General features: G+C 36.6%; 1 protein-coding gene across 2 annotated transcripts in view; it reads right to left on the bottom strand.

The window, feature by feature from the left end:
• Positions 1-20,709, bottom strand: part of ACAD11 (acyl-CoA dehydrogenase family member 11) — a 110,447-nt gene that overhangs the window by 80,853 nt on the left and 8,885 nt on the right. For both annotated transcript variants that reach the window (XM_072792758.1, XM_072792757.1), the window contains exons 4-8: positions 20,219-20,380; positions 17,875-18,039; positions 3,821-3,962; positions 3,268-3,389; positions 369-475 (exon numbers count right to left, since the gene is read on the bottom strand). In XM_072792758.1, the coding sequence (XP_072648859.1) occupies positions 369-475; positions 3,268-3,389; positions 3,821-3,962; positions 17,875-18,039; positions 20,219-20,380 (698 nt within the window). The remainder of the gene's footprint in view (positions 1-368; positions 476-3,267; positions 3,390-3,820; positions 3,963-17,874; positions 18,040-20,218; positions 20,381-20,709) is intronic.

Raw genomic sequence — 20,709 nt, 5'->3', positions numbered from 1 at the left:
ACTTCTAAAATTAATAAACCATCCTTTATAAGATATACTTTTAAATAGGTATATGTAAGTAACTTAAATATTAGAAATAAACATTTCAAAGTTTTAATCTATATCCTTAAAAGTTTACATACTCAATCAAGTTGGCAAAAAACAAAACAAAACAAAAAAACCTTTTAATCATGAATCTGGGTTATTTTCTTTATATTTGAAGTCATTTTATTTTCAGGCATATAAGAGATTTACCAAAAAATTGCTATGGCTAGTAGCATCCATCCTTGTGTAAGTAATAGAAAGTCCCTCTCCTCCTAAAGTTTACAAACTTCATATACCTAATAAAGGCTCTAATTTGAGTTAGAAAAGGAATTGATTTTGCTTACCTTCTTGAGAGTTGTAATCCAGTTTCTGCCAGAGGTTGCACAATCTTGGCAAACAGAAAGCTATTCTCAGATGCATTATTTCCCAGAAGATATCTACTATATACACCCTATAAGTAAATTAAAAAAGAGCAATTAAGGGCAGCCCTGGTGGTCCAGTGGTTTAGCGCCGCCTTCAGCCCAGGGTGTGATCTTGGAGACCCAGGACCAAGTCCCACGTCAGGCTTCCTGCATGGAGCCTGTTTCTCCCTCTGCCTGTGTCTCTGCCTCTCTTTCTCTCTCTCTCTCTCTCTCTGTGTGTGTGTGTGTGTGTGTGTGTGTGTGTCTCATGAATAAATAAATAAAATCTTAAAAAAAAAGAGCAATTAAGATTCATTGAAAATTATTCTTCAGCTATCCAGTCTCTCCACAGTTTCCCAGCTATGTGAGTCACTAAACTCACAAGGTATCAAGATGTAAATCAGACCATCAATTCTATTTATTTACACATAGGGATAATTATACCCCCCTAAGTTAAAGAGTTATACATCTATCATTTGGTTAACACACTCTCATCCTACCAATTGTAACTAGAAATCAAATCAAACTTGAAAATGAGGTCAGGAGTTAACAAAGATACCAGACTGGCAGCACCTTATATATCACTGTTTAAAGATCACTGTTCTCCCTTCATAACGGGGGAAAATCTAAAGAAACCAAAATAAAACAAAAAAACCCCAAAAAACTAAAGAGAAAGCAATGAGATGATCTCTAAGAATATTTATTTCCCTCATATTTTGGACTCCTAGTTTAATTAACTGTCTCCTCAAACAGGGTCAGTTGAATACTAATTAGTTTTTCTTTCTTCTCCGTGTTCTGTACTTTAATATAACACACTCTCCTCTCCCTTGCTCGTCTCATCCTAACACAATTAACTGAATTTCATTAGTTTCATTTCTTCATGTAATTCTTTATACAACTAAACATTCTAATAGAACTTCCATCATTTCCAATTTCATATTTGTAGTTAGAATGCAATGTTTATGATCATCTCTGTTACCACATATAGTCTATGACATACATATTAATTACGAAATAATCCAAGTCAAACTTTCGTTTGAAATGAAAATCCATTTTAAATTCAAAGCCCGTTTGTTATCTGATTTGTGGAAACTGACAAATATAAAAAACACACTATAAACCCTCTTTTGAGAAACCCATCCAGCCAACATGATTACTGTGATTCTAAAATACAGGATGAAAGGTAATACAACTATATTCCTTTTTAAAATTTTTTTACAATTATATTCTTAGAAGATATTTTAGTTGGTCATAGATAGCATGGACTCTGAAGACTAGGGGGAAAAAACCCTTAATCCTTCTTTTCCCATTCTTTTTTGTTTCTAAAAATCTCTTATTTACTTATTCCTCCAAGCCTTAGCCCTTTGTCAGTAATGAAGCATCTCAATTTCTTAAACTTCCAAGATTCAAAGCACATGGAAACTAAATCAGTATAAAAAAAGAATACATTTTAGGGGGGTCTGGGTGGCTCAGTTGGTTAAGCATTGGACTCTTGATTTTGGCTCAGGTTGTAATCTCAGGGTGGTGACATCCAGCCCCTTATGCGTGCTTAAGATTCTTTATCTCCCTCTTTCTCTGTCCTCCCACCCCCAAGGAAAAAAGAATACACTGTAGATTAAGCTGTTATTTTAAAAAACTGAGTTTATGCTCAATTTCCTCATAAAATTAATGTCATAAATATGACTGCTATAAAATGGAAAATTTTATTTATTCTCTCAAAACCATATTAAGAGGCTACTATAATCTACATACTGTGTGAGGCTTTGGGACATGCAAAAGCATTTCTTTCTTCCAACCCTGGTTAATAAATGGTTTTATAGGGCAGCCCGGGTGGCTCAGAGGTTTAGCACTGCCTTGCGCCCAGGGCATGATCCTGGCGACCTGGGATCGAGTCCCGTGTCAGGCCCCCTGCATGGAGCCTGCTTCTCTCTGCCTGTGTCTCTGCCTCTCTCTCTCTCTCTCTCTGTATCTCTCATGAATAAATAAACAAGATCTTTTAAAAAAAAATAAATGTTTTATAGTTCAGCCCTGGTTAATAAATGGTTTTATAGTTCAAAGCAGACATCATTGAATGGATAAAGAAGATGTGGTCTCTGTATACAATGGAATATTACTCAAACCATTAGAAACGACAAATACCCACCATTTGCTTCGATGTGGAGGGACCTGGAGGGTATTATGCTGAGTGAAATAAGTCAATCGGAAAAGGACAAACATTATATGGTCTCATTCATTGGAGGAATATAAAAATTAGTGAAAGGGAGTAAAGGGAAAGGAGGGAAAATGAGTGAAAATATCAGTGAGGGTGACAAAACATGAGAGAAACCTAACTCTGGGAAATTAACAACGGGTAGTAGAAGGGGAGGTGGGCAGGGGGTTGGGGTGACTGGGTGATGGACACTGAGGGAGGCACTTGGCGGGATGAGCACTGGGTGTTATGCTATATGTTGGCAAATTGAACTCCAATAAAAAAAATTAAAAAAAAAAAAACAAAGCAGACATCATTAAAATATTTTAGCTCTTTCTTAAATTGGATATTCAGGAAATAACCGGTTTTCACATGCTTTTCTCTTCTTATCATTATGTCTTTCTCTCTTCCCTCTCCTATCTTTTAAGTTCATCATACCAAAAAGTAATAAACATTTTGCTACTCAATTTTTTTCCCTTGCCAAATTGCTATTCTGTAAATTCTGGATTCATATTTACCCATGTCTGCTATTTGTCATTATCAAAAGCAAAATAATTTAAGGACAAAGAACATAAAACTCCTGAAGCCCAGAAAATACTGTGAACAGTACATTAATAAATAATGGTACAACATATTTTGCTCACCATCAATTACCTGTGCTATTCCAGCCATTTTAAAATATGCAAGGGCAAGAAAGAAATTCCAGTTAGGAAGAACAGAGTTAATTCCCCTGCAGTGGCAATATATTGAAATCAGTTCTTCTATTGATGGTATCCCTATAAAAACAATACACACTATGAAATATAATAAAGATAGCATGGTGACTATTTCAAATGTAATAATATTGCATATGTATACAAAACATATGAAATGTTTAACATTTAACATATGTTAAACCACATAACAACATAACATTTAACATATGTTAAACAACATAACATTTAACATATGTTAAACCACATAACAAACATGTTGTGAATGTTGATTTCCAAAAGAATGAAGTATATAAAGGGCTACATTTTATCATAAATTACTAAAAGTGAAATGCTATTGTTCAGAAAAATCAAGAATAAAATTTTTTAGAAACATTTCAAGAAACAAATAAGAGCTACTTATCTAAAATTGCAATATAATCTTACCTTTTAATTATGAAGAATAAATATATTTTTACATTAATAGCAATTTAGGCAACATAATGGTTTTGTACCTTTGTTTTCTTGAAAATTAGAATTTTGGTTTATCCATGGAACGCTCCTTGGCCAAAAGTAGAACAGAGAGAGATGAGCTAAGTCCGACAAAGAATGACCAATGGTTGAAAGCTCCCAATCCAATACAGCTATAACTCGAGACTGCAATTAAAAATGAAAAGGTTTTAACATATTTAATACAAAACTAAAACAAGGAAATAAATGAAATCCTATTTCCTATCAAAAGTAAATCTGAGCCGTAGTTTGTAGTCTTTACCTACAATGTAACATCTCATTTACCTAATAATTAATTAGCCTTGAATATGTAGAGCCAAGTCTTCTGGCTCCATTATTGGCCATCAGTTCTTCTGCATTTTACTTTATATAGCCTAATATCTCTATTAATGAGGGGAGGCAAAAGCAGTTGAAATTGCTCAACTGAGGGGTTACTATGGTAAAGAAGAAATTCTATAATTATAATTGAAGCATCTATGTCATGTCATATATAGTTAGAAGAGTTTGCTCTGTTGATAAATCTTACTGCATAACAAATATGACACTGTTATGGCAACTGTATTTTTTGGGCACTTTTTGTTTGTTTGTTTGTTTGTTTTTTAAGATGTCTAAGTAGTTTCTACACCCAACACGGGATTTGAACTCATGACCCCAGGATCAAGAGTCACATGCTCTACCGACTGAGCTAGCCAGATGCTCCAAAGCAATGGCATTTTTAAAAATGAATTATTTCGGGATCCCTGGGTGGCGCAGCGGTTTGGCGCCTGCCTTTGGCCCAGGGCGCGATCCTGGAGACCCGGGGTCGAATCCCACGTCGGGCTCCCGGTGCATGGAGCCTGCTTCTCCCTCTGCCTGTGTCTCTGCGCCTCTCTCTCTCTCTCTCTGTGACTATCATAAATAAATAAAAATTAAAAAAAAAATGAATTATTTCATGCTATAGCTATAAAAGTATAATTGTTATAAAAGATGTTATTTGTTTTATGACTATAAAATTCACAATTATACAGCAGCATGATAAAAGTCATGTGATGCAGAATTCATAAAACAGAAAACTTTCCTCATTCTACTTTATAACAATACATATCAAGGGAATATATATCTCATGTTAAGGACACAGGACATTCAGGGTGCCTAAGTGGCTCAGTCAATTAAGTGTCTGCCTTAAGGTCAGGTCATGATCCCAGGGTTCTGGGATCAAGCCCCACCTTGGGCTTCCTGCTTAGCAGGGGGTCAGAGCTTCTTGTTCTCCCTGCTTGTGCCTTCTTTCTCTCTCAAATAAATAAAATCTTAAAAAAAAAAAAAAAAAAAAAAAAAAGAACACAGGATATTCAACTGTAAATACAAAGGGAAAAGCAATTTGCAGAATACATGTAGTTGATTCTATTTATGTTTAAATAAAAAGGTTATAAACCAGTACTCAAAGTTGAAAGGATTTACACCGAACTAATAGCAATGTCTATGGTTACTTCTAGGTATGAAGGAAGGAGGAATTGGGTATAGGGAGGAGAAATCTCCACTGGAGGTTTCTGTACAGAGGAATGACCTGACAGGGTTTGTATTTTAGGAGGATCACTCTGGGTGCTGGGTTTTGAACAGACTGTAGGGGGGCCAGTGAGAAGACTGCAGTAGTCATTTTACACAAGATTATCCAAGCCAGATAAAACAGCAGGCTCATTTAGGCAATGAGGATTACTGGTTCCATGCTTTTATATAACTTTGTATATGCTTGCACTCCTTCACCCCTCTGGCACATTTGTACACGGTATTGTAACTTTGTGGAAGAACAAAGACTTTGGAACAAGATAGACTCATATTTAAATCCTAACTCCACCATTTAATGGCTGTGCAACTCTGGACAGTCTAGTTAACCTCTCTGAATGTCGAATTTTCTCAGCCATAATGTACCCCTTGCAAAGAGTTAGTGTGAAGATTAACTGAGGGCAAGTAGCATGTCTGTTTTGTTTACCAGTTCCTAGGAAAGTACCTGGCACATAATAGATGGCCAACATTCCATGAATAAGTACAGAGCCTAGCGTATAGTGTGCATTCAAAAATTTCCTATTATATTGCTAAACTCTACCTCTGAAACTAAAAAAAAAAAAATTCCTATTATAACTAAGGGACAAATTGATCATGATCTCCCCCATAATTTGACTTAATAAGACCTTTTATTGTTGTGGTTATATTGTACTCTAATTACTATATGAGCTAGATTTGTTAAGAAAACAAAAAAAGGATTGGACATATTTTTCTCTTTATTACTCTACTTGTTTTTATGTTCTTTTTTTTTTTGTAAGTTTTTATTTATTTGACAGAGAGAGAGAGAGAGGACACAAATGGGGAGAGGCAGGACAGAGAAGCAGACTCCCCATTGAGCAGGGAGCCCAACATGGGGCCTGATCCCAGGATCTGGGATCATGACCTAAGCCGAATGCAGACGTTTCACCAACTAAGCTATCCAGGAGCCCCTGTCTTTATGTTAACATCCAAAGAAAAGAAGATGAGACATTTGCTTATGCTATAGATTTCACCTTTTTATTCAATGAAAACTGGGAATCTTCTCTGAAGTCAGGTTTCAAGATATCTAAAAACTTTTTTTAGGTAATTGCACAAAGCTATAAAACAAAGGCTAGTGAGAAAAGTTGATGGTTCATCAAACTCTATCAATTAGTGTAAATTAAGTAGCAATAGTTTATCAGAAAACCATTGATGCCTGTTTGTGCACAGAGCTATATAACAAGCTCAGCCTAACTCCTAGTAGTGAAAATGAACCTTTACTAATTCATTTTGCTGCTAAAGAACTTAATAAAATGACTTCTGATGGTTTTTCTGAAATCTCAGCACAACAAACAGCTTTTCATTTTGCTGATTATCTTCTACACTGAGTTTTATTTTTCTATGTGTGTTTTCTGTACTATTGAATTTTATTAAAATGTATATATATTATCTTTTCAAAACAAAAGAAATACATGCGGGATGCCTGGGTGTCTCAGTGGTTGAGGGGACTGCCTTTGGCGCAGGGCATGATCCCAGAGGGATTGAGTCCCTTAATGGGCACCCCATGGTGAGCCTGCTTCTCCCTCTGCCTACATCTCTGCCTCTCTATGTCTCTCATGAATAAATAAATAAAATCTTGAAAAAAAAAAAAAACCAAAAGAAACACATGCAATCTAACATGACAAAAAATAGATGAAGAAGGCAGGGAAGAAGATATTAATAGAATTTTAAATAAAAAGATGAAACTGGGGCAGCCTGGGTAGCTCAGAGGTTTAGCACCACCTTCAGCCCAAGGCCTGATCCTGGAGACCCAGGATTGAGTCCCATGTCAGGCTCCCTGCATGGAGCCTGCTTCTCCCTCTGCCTGTGTCTCTGCCTCTTTCTCTGTCTCTCATGAATACATAAATAAAATCTTTAAAAATAAAAATATGAAACTAGGGGTAAGATTATTACATCAAGTTAAATGTCATAGGTCACATATAGTTGTTAGCATGGACAATAAAAACTGCTCTGAGTTTTCAGTGGGCAAAATAAAGTGTGAAGCATGATTAGTCAAAATGCCCGTAGTGTATACAGGTTCAAAACAAATCAGCTACTTAAGAGTGACAACTTTTCTCTGCAATGAAGCTTAAGAAAAATCTTACCCATCAACCTGCATGACAGAGATATTGTGTAAAGTGCTGAAATGTCTTCAATTACATCAAGAGGACTTCAAAGGTCCGGTCATCCCCAGAAAATAGCTTGGGGTAGAAAGTGACTAAGGACAAAAGTGAATCAAGTAGAAGGCAAGACCATACACTGAGAGTGGGAATCTTTTTTTTTTTTTTTAAAGATTTTATTTATTCATTCATGAGAGACACGGCGGGGGGGTGGGGGGGCAGAGACACAGGCAGAGGGAGAAGCAGGCTCCATGCAGGGGTCCTGATGTGGGACTCGATCCCAGGTCTCCAGGATCAGGCCCTGGGCTGAAGGAGGCGCTAAACTGCTGAACCACCCGGGCTGCCCTGAGAGTGGGAATCTAAGTGAGAAAAGCAATTTGATAGTTTGGGAAGAATGGAAAAGATTTGAAAAAAATATTTTAAAAAGTCATAGATTTTACAAAGAGATGAAGTTACAGCCTAGATGAAATTATGCAACATACATGTGTCCCAGAACCCCATTAACCTGATTCATGGCTATATAATGAAGCAAAAATATAACAACCCAAAATTAGGATTAGAGAATCTATAAAGTCAAAAGGTGAGAAGATTCTGGAATAATAAGTAATCTAAGGTCAGAAAACTTTATAACTCTTATATTACTTGTATATATTCACAGTCAAAGAATTATTAATTCAACTGACAATAAAGAAAATAGTTTTTAAAACAATTGATCATGCCCACATGAGCCAGGCAGAATAAGAAGCCAAAGTAAGTCATCAGGGGTTCATGGATTCTAAAGTAATCAAGCTTGTAGCATCTCAGGGGAAGTATAAGAAACAAGAGAAATAGAAGGTAAAGAGGCTGTGGTCAAAGACAAAGACACCCCTAAAGTTGATCAATTCCAAGAGAGGAAGAGGAAGTACAATACAGAAAAAATTATTTAACATTGCAAGTCTGTAGGCTGGAGTTCAAAACCTGGCTTTATTACCAACGAGCATTTACTAAAGAGCATTTTATTTTATTGTTGTATTTTTTATTTTATTTATTTGAGAGAGAGAGAGAGAGAGAGAGAGAGAGAGAGCACAGGCGGGGGTGGGGTGGGGTGTGTGATGGAAGAAGCAAGCTCCTCACTAAGTAGGGAGCCCACTCTGGGCTCAATCCCAGAATCCTGGGATCATGATCTGAGCTGAAGGCAGACATTTAACTGACAGAACTATCCAGGTGTCCCTACTAAAAAGTATTTTAAAAATATCTGTAATGTAGGGGCACCTGGGTGGCTCAGTTGGTTAAGCGTCCGACTCTTGAGTTTAGCTCAGGTCATGATCTCAGCGTCATGAGCTCAAGCCCTGTGTGAGGCTCCCCCTTTGAATGTGGAGCCTGCTTAAGATTTTCTCTCACTTTCTCCCTCTGCCCCTCTCTCCTCTCTCTCTGAGAAAAAAATGTTATAGAAAGGTGCTGAAGAAAAATTCAATTGCCACAGCTTTTCTAGCAACAAAATTAAATTGTATAACTATGATGCTCCCCAACTACACTAACATTTAAAAGATAATGAAGGAAATTAAAAAGAAAAAGCCATTAAAAAAACAAGCTTTGTTTGCATACTTTTTTTTCTTCATAAGTTAATATATAAGAGGCTGCAAGATAGATGACTTCAGAGGAACCAGATTACATATATTTGTTATCTTAAATACATAAGACTACTAATTAATGAATGCAGATGAGTTATCTCTAGGTTTATCTGTTTCTAATTAAATATTTTTGTTTTTCAAGTTGAAATACACATTAAATTCCTTAAGCATTTCTCTGCCAGATGGTTAAGATTTATATTTAGAAAATTAACAGTATTTTTCAGAAAAGCTGGATTTCTTTTAATCACTGCTGTAGCATGTTGTACTACAGAAATACTCGCTCAAACATGCTTCAAATACTTTATGTACAAGTAACTGGAAAATATGGATTACAAAACTGAGTAATGTGCTCTGGTTTTGCCATACCCTTTAGTAATCCTTTACTGGCTTACCACACACATTCCTGGGAGGTTGATAATTTAAGTTTGTTTTTGTCTTCTTTCTTGTGTTTCTAATAATAAAAATAAAACATGCTATTCTTTGAAAAAAAAAAAACACAAAATGATAAAACCTCAAAGCTTACTCATTACAGAAATGTACAACTTAGAAGTCTCCTATAATCTGATCCCCTACAATCACTGTTTAAGTTTTAGTGCATATTATGAAATATTTGCATTTACCTTGATAGTTGTCTGAAAAATAGAGCTTGATAGGCAATCTCAGAAAAAAGCAAAATAGAGAAAAAAAGGAAAAAGAAGAAGAGAATTGAAACAAGTTCAGCAGAGGAATGTCAGGTACCAGTTACTTGCTCCATATTGATTACTTCATTTTAGCTTTTCAATAAATCCTGAAATTTTGGTACCTCTTTATCCAATTTAAAAGGCACACCTGGGATCCCTGGGTGGCGCAGCGGTTTGGCGCCTGCCTTTGGCCCAGGGCGCGATCCTGGAGACCCAGGATCGAATCCCACATCGGGCTACCGATGCATGGAGCCTGCTTCTCCCTCTGCCTGTGTCTCTGCCTCTCTCTCTCTCTCTCTCTCTCTCTCTCTCTGTGTGTGTGTGACTATTATGAATAAATAAAAATTAAAAAAAAAAAAAGGCACACCATGTCAGTTTCCCGGCTTTGATAATATACTATATCAGTGTAAGATCCATTTGGGGAATTGGATGATAGGTATACATGACCCTCTGTGCTATTTTCACAACTTCTTAGGAGTCTATATTTATTTTAAAATATAAAGTTAAAATGAGTGGTTCAAGCAGTAACATAAGAAGACCCTGACCTCAACTCTTTCCACAGATACATCAAATCTTCAGCTTCATATAGAACAACTTTGTCTGAAAAAAGACCCAATAGCTACCTGAACAGCTCTTCCACAATAAAGGATAGAAAGGCTACATCAAGGGTGCCTGGATGGCTCAGTCAGTAGAGAATGCACCCCTTGATCTTGGGGTCCTGAGTTCAAGCTCCAAGTTGGGTGTGGAGATAACTTAAAAATAAAATCTTTAAAAAAAAGAGATCACATCAAGATGGGTAGGTGAGGCAGAGACATAGTGTCACCAAAAATCCTACCCTCCAATGTGGCAACCCAAAGCAGGAGGGATCTAATAAATATGAACTCTATCTCTGAGGGGTAAGGGGGTCAAGCTTCACATCAGGTATTCTCATCCTTAGGATCTGCACCAGAGAGATGAGCCCCCAAAATGTCTGGCTTTGAAAACCAGTATGGTTCATATTCAGGAGAACCAAGACTCTACGAAACTGAGACTCCACACTTAATGTATAGATTTATCCATCTTGGGATTCATCAAAAATGGCATGTTGAAAAGAACTTGGACCTGGGGCACCTGGGTGGCCCAGTGGTTGAGCATCTCCCTTTGAATCAAGGGGTCCTGGGATCCAGTCCTGCAGGACCTATGTCTCTGCCTCTCTCTGTGTGTCTCTCATGAATAAATAAATAAAATCTTTAAAAAAAAAAAAAAGAAAAGAACTTAGACCTTATATGAAGGAGATTCATTAGCTTAATCTTACACCATCTGCTGGAGTGGCAGGTGCCATTTTTGCACTGTCCCTCTACCTTGCTAGTGCTGTTTGCCCTGCCCCTGTGCTACCACATGGCCCTTCCTCACTGAACTCAGCAAGAGGACTACCCAGCTGGATGCTCCCACGAGGCCTCATTCCATAAGTAAATCCAGTGGGTGGTATTATCCTGGTCTATCCTTCCTTTATGGCCCTGCCAAAGTTGTTCACACAAGGGATATTCCTTGAATGCTCACTCTGGTGGCCAGGGTGCTTGCATTTCTGGGCTCCACAGGGCTGACGTAATCATAGAGGCAGTCCTTGGCAGGCTGTTACCCCCAGGACACTGCATAAACAGAAGACTAAAACACATCCCATCTTCCTGTGTCCACTCCTTTAAGATTGGGAGAGACAGCAGTTGTGCTTAATACATAAAAACAAAGACAGCGGTGCCTGGGTGGCTCAGTCAGTTAAGTATCTGACTCTTGATTTTGGCTTAAGTCATGATCTCAGGGTGGTGAGATCAAGCCCTGTGTCAGGCTCCACGCTCAGTGGGAGTCTGCTTGAGATTTTCTCTCTCACTCTCCCTCTGCCCCTCCCCCCACACACTCTCTCAAATAAACAAATCTTTATTTTTTTATGCTTGTCTTTTTTCTCTTTTTTTAAAGATTTTATTTATTTATTCATGAAAGACACACAGAGAGAGGAAGAAACACAGATAGAGGGAGAAGCGGCTCCCTCTGGGGAGCCTGCTGTGGGACTTGATCCCAGGACCCCAGAATCACACCCTGAGTCAAAGGCAGATGCTAAATCACTGAGCCACCCAGGCACCCCAATAAACAAATCTTTAAAAAAAGAAGTAACAAAGAGAATCAAGCAAAATGAGGAAAAAGGAATATGTTCCAAACAAGAGAACAAGATAAAACCCCAGAAAAAAACCTTAAGGAAATGCAGATACGTGCCAATATCCCTGATGAAATAGATGCAAAAATCCTCAACAAAATACTAGCAAACCAAATTCAATAATACATTTAAAAGGTCATATACTATGATCAAGTGGGATTTATTCCAGGGATGCAAGGATGGTTCAACACCTGCAAATAAATCAATGTCATACACCACATCAAGAAAATTATCATTTGATCATCTAAGTAGATCTAGAAAAAAACACTTGACAAAATGTGACATCCATTTATAAAAACTTTCAACAAAGCTATTACAGTGAATGCATCTCAATATAATAAGCCTACTGCAACATCATATTCAACGGTGAAAAGCTGAAAACTTTTTCTTTAAAAATTAGGAACAAGACAAGGATGCCCACTCTTGCCATTTATATTCAACACAGTATTGGAAATCCTAGCAATTGGAAGTCCAGAGCAATAAGGCAAGAAAAAGAAATTAAAAAGCATCTAAAATGAAAAAGAAGAAGTGAAACTGTCATTATTTTTGGACAGAATTTTATATATAGAAAATGCTATAAGACTTCACCAAAAAAACCTAATAGGATAAACAAATTCAGTAAGGTTGCAGGATACAAAATCAACACATTACAATGTTATGTTTTTATATTATAACAACAAACTATCAGAAAGAGAAATTAAGAAAGTTACAATTACAACTGCACCAAAAAGAATAAAATACCCAGGAATAAATTTCACCAAGTGAGTAAAAGACCTGTGCAATGAAAGCTATGAGACATTGATGAAATAAATTGAAGGATGTACAATCAAATGGAAAGATATTCCGTGCTCATGGATTTTAAGAATATTGTGAAACTATCCATATTATCCAAAGCAATCGATAGATTCAATGCAGAAGTAGAACAAAGAATCCTAAAATTTGTATGGAACAACATAAGATCCCAAAGAGCCAAAGCAATCTTGAAAAAGAATAAAGCTGGAAGCATCACACTTCCTATTTCAAATTATAATGCTATAATAATCAAACCAGTATTGGCACAAAAACAGATACAAAGATAAATGAAACAGAATAAAGAGCCCAGGAAAAAAAAAAACTCACGCGTATATGGTCTATTAATTTATGACAAAGGAGGCAAGAATATACAATGGAGAAAAGATGGTCTCTTTAATAAATGGTATTGGGAAAATTGGACAGCCACATTTTAAGAATGAAACCATACCACCATCTTAAACCATACATAAATTAACTCAAACTGGATTAAAGCCTTGAACACAAGACCAAAAACCACAAAGTTCCTAGAAGAAAACATAGGCAGTAGGCTACTTGACATTAGTCTTGGCAGTATTTTTTGTAACTGATTGCCAAGGCAATGGCAATGAAAGCAAATATAAACAAACAGGACTACATCAAACTAAAAACCTGCATAGCAAAGGAAACCATCAATAAAATAGAAAGGCAACCTCCTGAATGGGACAAAGTATTTGCAAATCATATATCCAATAAGGGGTTAATAGCCAAAATAAATAAAAGAACTCATATAACTCAATAAAAATGATCTGATTAAAAATAGGTAGAAATTCTAAACAGAAATTTTTCCAAAGAAGACATACAGATGACCAGCAGTCACATGAAAAAAATGCTTAACATCACCATCAGAATGATGATATAAGATAATGAGGCATTATTTCATACCTGTCATAATGGCTACTTTCAAGAAGACAGAAAATAACAAGTGCTGGTGAGGATGTGGAAAAAAAGGGGACTTCTGTGCATCATTGGTGGGACTCTAGATTGGTGTAGCACTACAAAAAACAGTATGGGGTTTCTTCAAAAATTGAAAAGAACTATCATATGATACAGCAATTCTACTTCTGTATATTTATATTAAGAAAATTAAAAAAACATTTAGTCAGAAAAGACATATGCCCCTATGTTTATTGCATACTGTTCACAGTGGCCAAGATGCTAAAATAACCAAAGCATCCATTGATAGAAGGATGGATGGATGGATGGATGGATGGATGGATGGATGGATAAAGATGTGGTATATGTACAACAGAATATTACTCAGCCATAAAAAGAGTGAAATCTTGCCATTTGTGACAACATGAGCAGACCTTGAAGGTATAAAATGCTAAGTGTAATAAGTCAGACAGAGGAAGACTAATACTATATGATTTCACTTATATGTGGCCACTAAAAAACAAATGAACAAAACAAATATAACCAAACTCATATATGAAGAGAGCAGACTGGTGGCTGCCAGAGGTAAGAGGGAGGATATGATGTGAGTGAAATGGGAGAAGAGGGTCAAGAGGTACAAAATTCAGCCATAAGGGGATCAACGTACACCCCGGTGACTAGAGTCTATAACATTGTATAGTATATTATGTAACATCATAGGGTGAAAGGGGAAACAATACTTATTGTGGTTACTATTTCATAGCATATGCAAGTATCAAATCATGTTGAACACCTAAACTAATATGATTTGTCAGTTATACATCAATAAAAACAAATTAATATAAAAACTGAGGCACAGAGAGAGGTTAAATTATTTGCTCTAAGGTCACACAGTTAGAGAATAAAAACTAAGGACAAATATATGATATAGAAATAGTGATTAATAAAATCAATTCTTTCAACTTAGATTAATTCAGAAACATGTAACCACCTGCTACATAAATGCTACACTTACTGCTTTAAAGGAGGTTACAGTCTAGCAGATCCCCATTTACTGCATCTACTATATAGACTCTAGAGGCAAAGGTAAAAAAAAAATTAAATGTAATCCTTATTCTCAAAGAAAAAATAATAAGCTTTCAATCATATCCATAGGAATGTAAACAGGTAAGCACATACATACACATATTCAGCTTGCTATAGTCCAAGGACTCATTTTTCAATTTGTGGAATGCCTTCATACAAAAAGAAACATACTCTAATTTTCTCTCACAAAAAAAAAAAAAAGAAACATACTCAGGGTGCCTGGGTGGCTAAGTCAAGTATCTGCCTTTGGCGTAGGTCATGATCCTGGGGTCCTGGGATGGAACCCTGCATCGGGTTCCCTGCCCAGAGGGGAGTATGCTTCTCCCTCTCCCTCTGCCCTTCTGCCCTACTTGTGTTGGCACTCTCTCTCACACTCTATCAAATAAACAGAAATCTTTGAAAAAAAAATAAAATTATTAAAAAAAAGAAGAAGAAACATACCCTAATTTTCCCATTTAATTCTTAAATCTAAAAAAAAGGAGGTGGAGGGGGGTACCTGGCTGGCTCAGTAGGTATAGCATGTGATTCTTGATCTTGGGGTCATGAGTTTGAGCCCCACATTGAGGGTAGAGTTAACTTAAGAAAATAAATAAAGGGGACATTTAAAAAATAAAAAAAGATAAAATATGAGGTGGAAAAGATAAACTATTAACTAAAATTAAATTTTAATATTTCACAGCTATAAGTGACAGTCTACAGTGTATCTTTCCCTCTGACTTCTCTTAAAGTTCACTTTGTATGGCATACTTCAACACTTGGGTATATATGGTTCATTGCGGTGAGCTAATTTCTTTTTCCTCTCCACTTGTATTTTGAGCTCATTAAGCGCTGTACTTCCTTTCCAACGTTATCTTTTAGAGCAAATAGCTGGCAATAAATAAATAGTAGTTGACTTGTACTCTGCCAACCACATGTTAATTCAAAAAAAAATCAGCTACAATATTTATAGGAGGCAGAAATTGATTAAATTTTATTTAACTATTAATTATGGGTTTACTGGATATATATAAAGAAGACATTTTACAAGATACCATATAATTCTAATACATTAAAAGATAATCATATATGTCAGAAATCTGCCTCTACCAGTTGTTTCTTTTTTAAAATAATGGGTTTTTCAACTATTTAATATTCTGCTTATCTAAAGGAAGATGACATCTGTTCGACAACTTTAATCCTGTAAGAAATGGTTTTCTAATATGAGATTAAAAATGAAAAGGGAGTAAAATATGGTACTTAGTGTTTTGCCATTACTTTCAACATATTATGACTAATCCTAAATTTAAACATCTTGGTTGATGACACAAAATTCAAGAGATCTAGGCCTGAATTTTCCCTTCCTTGCTTAAGCACTGAGTAAAAATGTACATAGAGGGATGACTGGGTGGCTCAGTGATTGAGCGTCTGCCTTTGGCTCAGGGTGTGATTCTGCGATACGGGACTGAGTCATGCATTGGGTTTCCTGCATGGAGCCTGCTTCTCCCTCTGCTTGTGCCCCTGCTTCTCTCTATCTGTGTCTTTCATGAATAAATAAATAAAATCTTAAAAAAAAAAAAAAAAGGGGGCAGCCCTGGTGGCACAGCCATTTAGCGCCACCTGCAGCCCAGGGCGTGATCTTGGAGACCCTGGATGGAGTCACAGGTCCGGCTCTCTGCATGGTGCCTGCTTCTCCCTCTGCCTGTGTCTCTGCGTCTCTTCCTCTCTATGGATAAATAAATAAAATCTTAAAAAAAAAAAAAAAAGTACATAGAACACATAGAAGACTGACTTATTCAAAGATAGGCTCCTGAAATATTAAAGACTCAAATGATACAGACCAAATAGAGGCCTGATCCTGCTAAGTTTTAAGGTATAAACTTTTAAAAATTTTCCAGGTTATTAGTTAGCATTCTTTAATCTTCCTAATCCATATTTAACAAAGTTATTTCAGAATTAATCAGTGCCATTAACAAAAGTTTACCCATACACATATATAATTACATACACATAACTTTACTATCCAAACTGACTTTCCTATAAAAAGTTTTCTGTCTGGCTGGTGAATGTGCTCCTGATTTTATGTTATATTTGAATCCTGATTTCATATAATACTACTTTGAATTATGACAGCAATGTAATTTATAATGCTATTTTTCTCCTGTCCTCTTCCTATAGGGAAAGAACATGAAACCTAGAAGCTTAGCACATGAATTCAGAACGGCTCTTCCTGCTCTAAAACATCTTAGCATTCTGAGAAAATTAATGAACTCAGAAAAACCTCTTTTATTCAGGGAACTATAAACCTTTCACATTAATGTCAAATTACTAGTGGCCAAGCGTCTTGTCCCATGGCATATAGGTAATGAGGAAAACTAAGTGGTTTCCTCATTCCCACCATACTCTTCCAATCCTAGGCCTCACTGTCTATGCTTCATGGAGGAGAGTTATAGTTTTGAATTTTCTGTAGCCTTTATAAAGATTATACTGTGGGAGTGCTTGGGTGGCTCAGTGTCTGCCTTTGGCTCAGGTTGTGATCCTGGGGTCCTGGGATCGAGTCCTGCATTGGGCACTCTGCGGGGAGCCTGCTTCTCCCCCTGCCTCTGTTTCTGCCTCTCTGTGTCTCTCATGAATAAATAAAATCTTATAAAAAATTAATAAATAAAGATTATACTGTGTACATTTACACAGAGCAAGGTCACATTAATCTCATAGAATTCTTTCAAAACCTCAAAAAAGGTTTTTGGAATTCTGTCCTAAGTTTATAATTACTTAAATTAAAAATTCTTCACAGGATAAGAAAAGGAAGTGAAAATGAACCAAAAGAACAAGAATATGGATAAGCTAAATATTTTTTGTAGATAAAAAACATCTCTGAAGAAAATAGTGACATGCAAGTAAATTCCCAAATCCTGTTTAAGTAGTAAATCAGGTATCCTGAGGGTAGACTTGGCCTTAAAGGTAGGCAGCTATCTTTGACAGAAAATCTGCAGAACTCATTCCTAAAAGTTTTGAATGGTGAAGACAATCCAAAAGGTAGGGGAAGAGTGAGGTTGGGTTGGGCTCCTCCAGAGCCTTGAGGGGAACATCTACCTAGTACTTGTGCCCCAAATCAGAAGTGCTAAGACCCACTTAGTTTATTATAAAAATGGCTTACAGTACCTCTGTAGGGTGGAAAACAATGTTATCTAGTTTGTAATCTCCATGAACCAAATTTTCTTCATTGTCCTTATCTGGGAAGTTTTTCATTAGCCAGTCAGATAGCTGGTTCATGGCAGGGACATCCTGATGAGCTGCAGCTTGATATTGTTCTGTCCAGGTTGATACCTAAAGATATACAAATAAGAAAAATTATAGAACTGAAAGTAGAAGATCAAGCAATTCTAAAACAAAACTTGATTATATCAAATTTGGTCTTATTCCTAAATGCTGAAGACAAATGCCTAAAGTAATATTCACATAAGCCTAAAACATTTAAATCTCTTCCATCTAATTCCATTTTACTAACCTAGATTTTTATCAGGAAAAAAAATACTGGCATAGGAATCAAGACATATGGGTTCTAGTCTTTATTCTGCAACTGTTTTGTGGAAGAAAAAATAATGTATGCAAACATATACACATATATACACAAATAAATAGGCATAGGGGACTTCTGAGATTTCTGGAAGGGTCATAAGCAACAAGTAATCCCTGAAAAAGGAAATATTGGGACTAGATTTTTATTTTTCATTTTAATACCCTTTCCTATTACCCACAGAATCTTTTTTTTTTAAGATTTTATTTATTTATTTATTCATGAGAGACACAGAGAGAGAGAGGCAGAGACAGGCAGAGGGAGAAGCAGGCTCCATGCAGGGAGCCCAATGTGGGACTCGATCCCAGGTCTCCAGGATCATGCCCTGGGCGGAAGGCGGTGCTAAACCACTGAACCACCAGGGCTGTCCCCCCCGCCCCCAGAATCTTCTAAATCTATTTTCAGGTATAAGGAATGCAAGAACTTTTTATTTTTCTTAGGATTAAATGCAAACAAATCAAACTATTCTCAGTCAGTCCTTCATCAATTGAGACCATATTATTTGTCAGCTTATAGTTTTCTCTGTACTCCCCACGGTATCTCTGTTCAATTTAGGGGGTAAAGACCTACATCTTTGGAATCATACGGACCGGGGTACAAATTATGTCTAAGCCACTTATTCATGTGTTATCTGATACCCATTGGTCTGATTCCTCACCTATAAAATGGGGGTAATAAGACCTATGTCTTATGGTTGTTACAAAGATTTAAAAAGAGTAGGTCAGCAATTCACCTTCCATGGGACCTGACATACAGTGAGTACTCTCTAAATCTTAGTTCCCTTCTCTCTTCCATCAGCCCCCTCAAACAGACACACATACAAAGGGAAATAGTCCCATACATGGGACTAGCTGTCCGTTTGGTACGAAATGCTCACCAAGTCTTCTCTAACACTCTAGATTTTCTCTTTTCATAAATACACAATGCAAGACATCTCTCCCACAAAGCTTTCCCCACCTGAGCAAAGGCACAGTGATACCTATCCTCTGAATAGAACAGCTCTCCTGATGAGTAACAAACAATTTACTACTAAATTATATACTCTTTTATTATATTTTCAAGTTTAATGTAAATGAGCTTCACGTACAGGTCTCTCAAAAAATGACCATAAATTCCTTTAGGGGAAGAATTTATTTCTATTTTCTTGATATTTAACATAGTACTCAGCAAGTGTTAAACACACAGCTGTGCTTAAGAGATATGTTAACTTAAAAAGGGAAACTGTACAGAAAATATATTGATAAATTAAGTGAAGAGGCTGAAAAGCTTTAAATCGGATTCATAGGGCACCTAGGTGGCTCAGTCAGTTAAACATCTGCCTTTGGTCAGATGCCCTGGTCATGATCCCAGAGTCCTGGAATGGAATCTGGTATTGGGCTCCCTGCTCAGCGAGGAGCCTGCTTCTCCCTCTCCATCTCCTTCTGCCTCCCTTTGCTCCTTCTGCCTCCTGCCTCCCTAGCTCTCTGTGCCAAATAAATAAATGAAATATTAAAAAAAATAAATTTGCATTCATGTACATCTTGTTAGTTACAGAAGCTTAGGCTGAAAAAACCTGATCTAAAAATATAAAATTATTTCATGCTAACAACAAGCCAATACAAGGCTGATATTAAAAGTTATGTTCAGGGCAGCCCTGGTGGCTAAGCAGTTTAGGGCCGCCTTCTGCCCAGGGCATGATCCTGGAGTCGCGGGATTGAGTCCCACGTCAGGCTCCCTGCATGGAGCCTGCATCTCCCTCTGCCTGTGTCTCTGCCTCTCTCTCTCTCTCGCTCTGTGTCTCTCATGAATAAATTTTTTAAAAAATCTTAAAAAAAAAAATAAAGTTATGTTCAAGTTTCAAGAAAGCATAAAATAGGTCTTTATTTTGACTAATAAAGTATATTATTTCCAAGAACTTGAGAAAAGGAGCTCTTTATGTGGATGTATTACCTGTCTTTTGCAGTAGCCAGCACCTCTACCATATCCTTCCAGCTGCAATGACTGTACATTCAAGGAATGTAACCGAGCCAAGGTTTCTATCATGGCCACATATATGGCTGACCGTTCTGCTGGGCTAACACCAGGAATTGTGAAATCACGAAAGATTCGACCCTATGGAAACAATTACAACAAATAATTTAAAACTGAAAAAAATATTTTCACACAAATTATTTGCTGTGCCATAATCCCCCTTGCCTACAAGAAAAAAAAATCAGGATTAACAGTTTGCGACCAAAAACCATTCTTTGTAGAATATGCTAGAAAAACATTCATTTGGGAAACATGTTTAACAGAGTATGTATGCTAAAGGACATTCCAAGTTGAACTTAAAGGAAAAAACTACTTTCAAGTTACACTCGCAAAAAAAATTTTTTAAACACTTTGAAATTACTGTTCTTAATGAATTGATTTGGAAGTAGTTTTCCCCCTTCCGTCTGGAG

Source organism: Canis lupus, chromosome 22, assembly GCF_048164855.1.
Source record: "Canis lupus baileyi chromosome 22, mCanLup2.hap1, whole genome shotgun sequence".
In the NCBI taxonomy this organism is placed as follows: Eukaryota; Metazoa; Chordata; class Mammalia; order Carnivora; family Canidae; genus Canis; species Canis lupus.
This window is presented reverse-complemented; position numbering and strand designations above follow the sequence as displayed.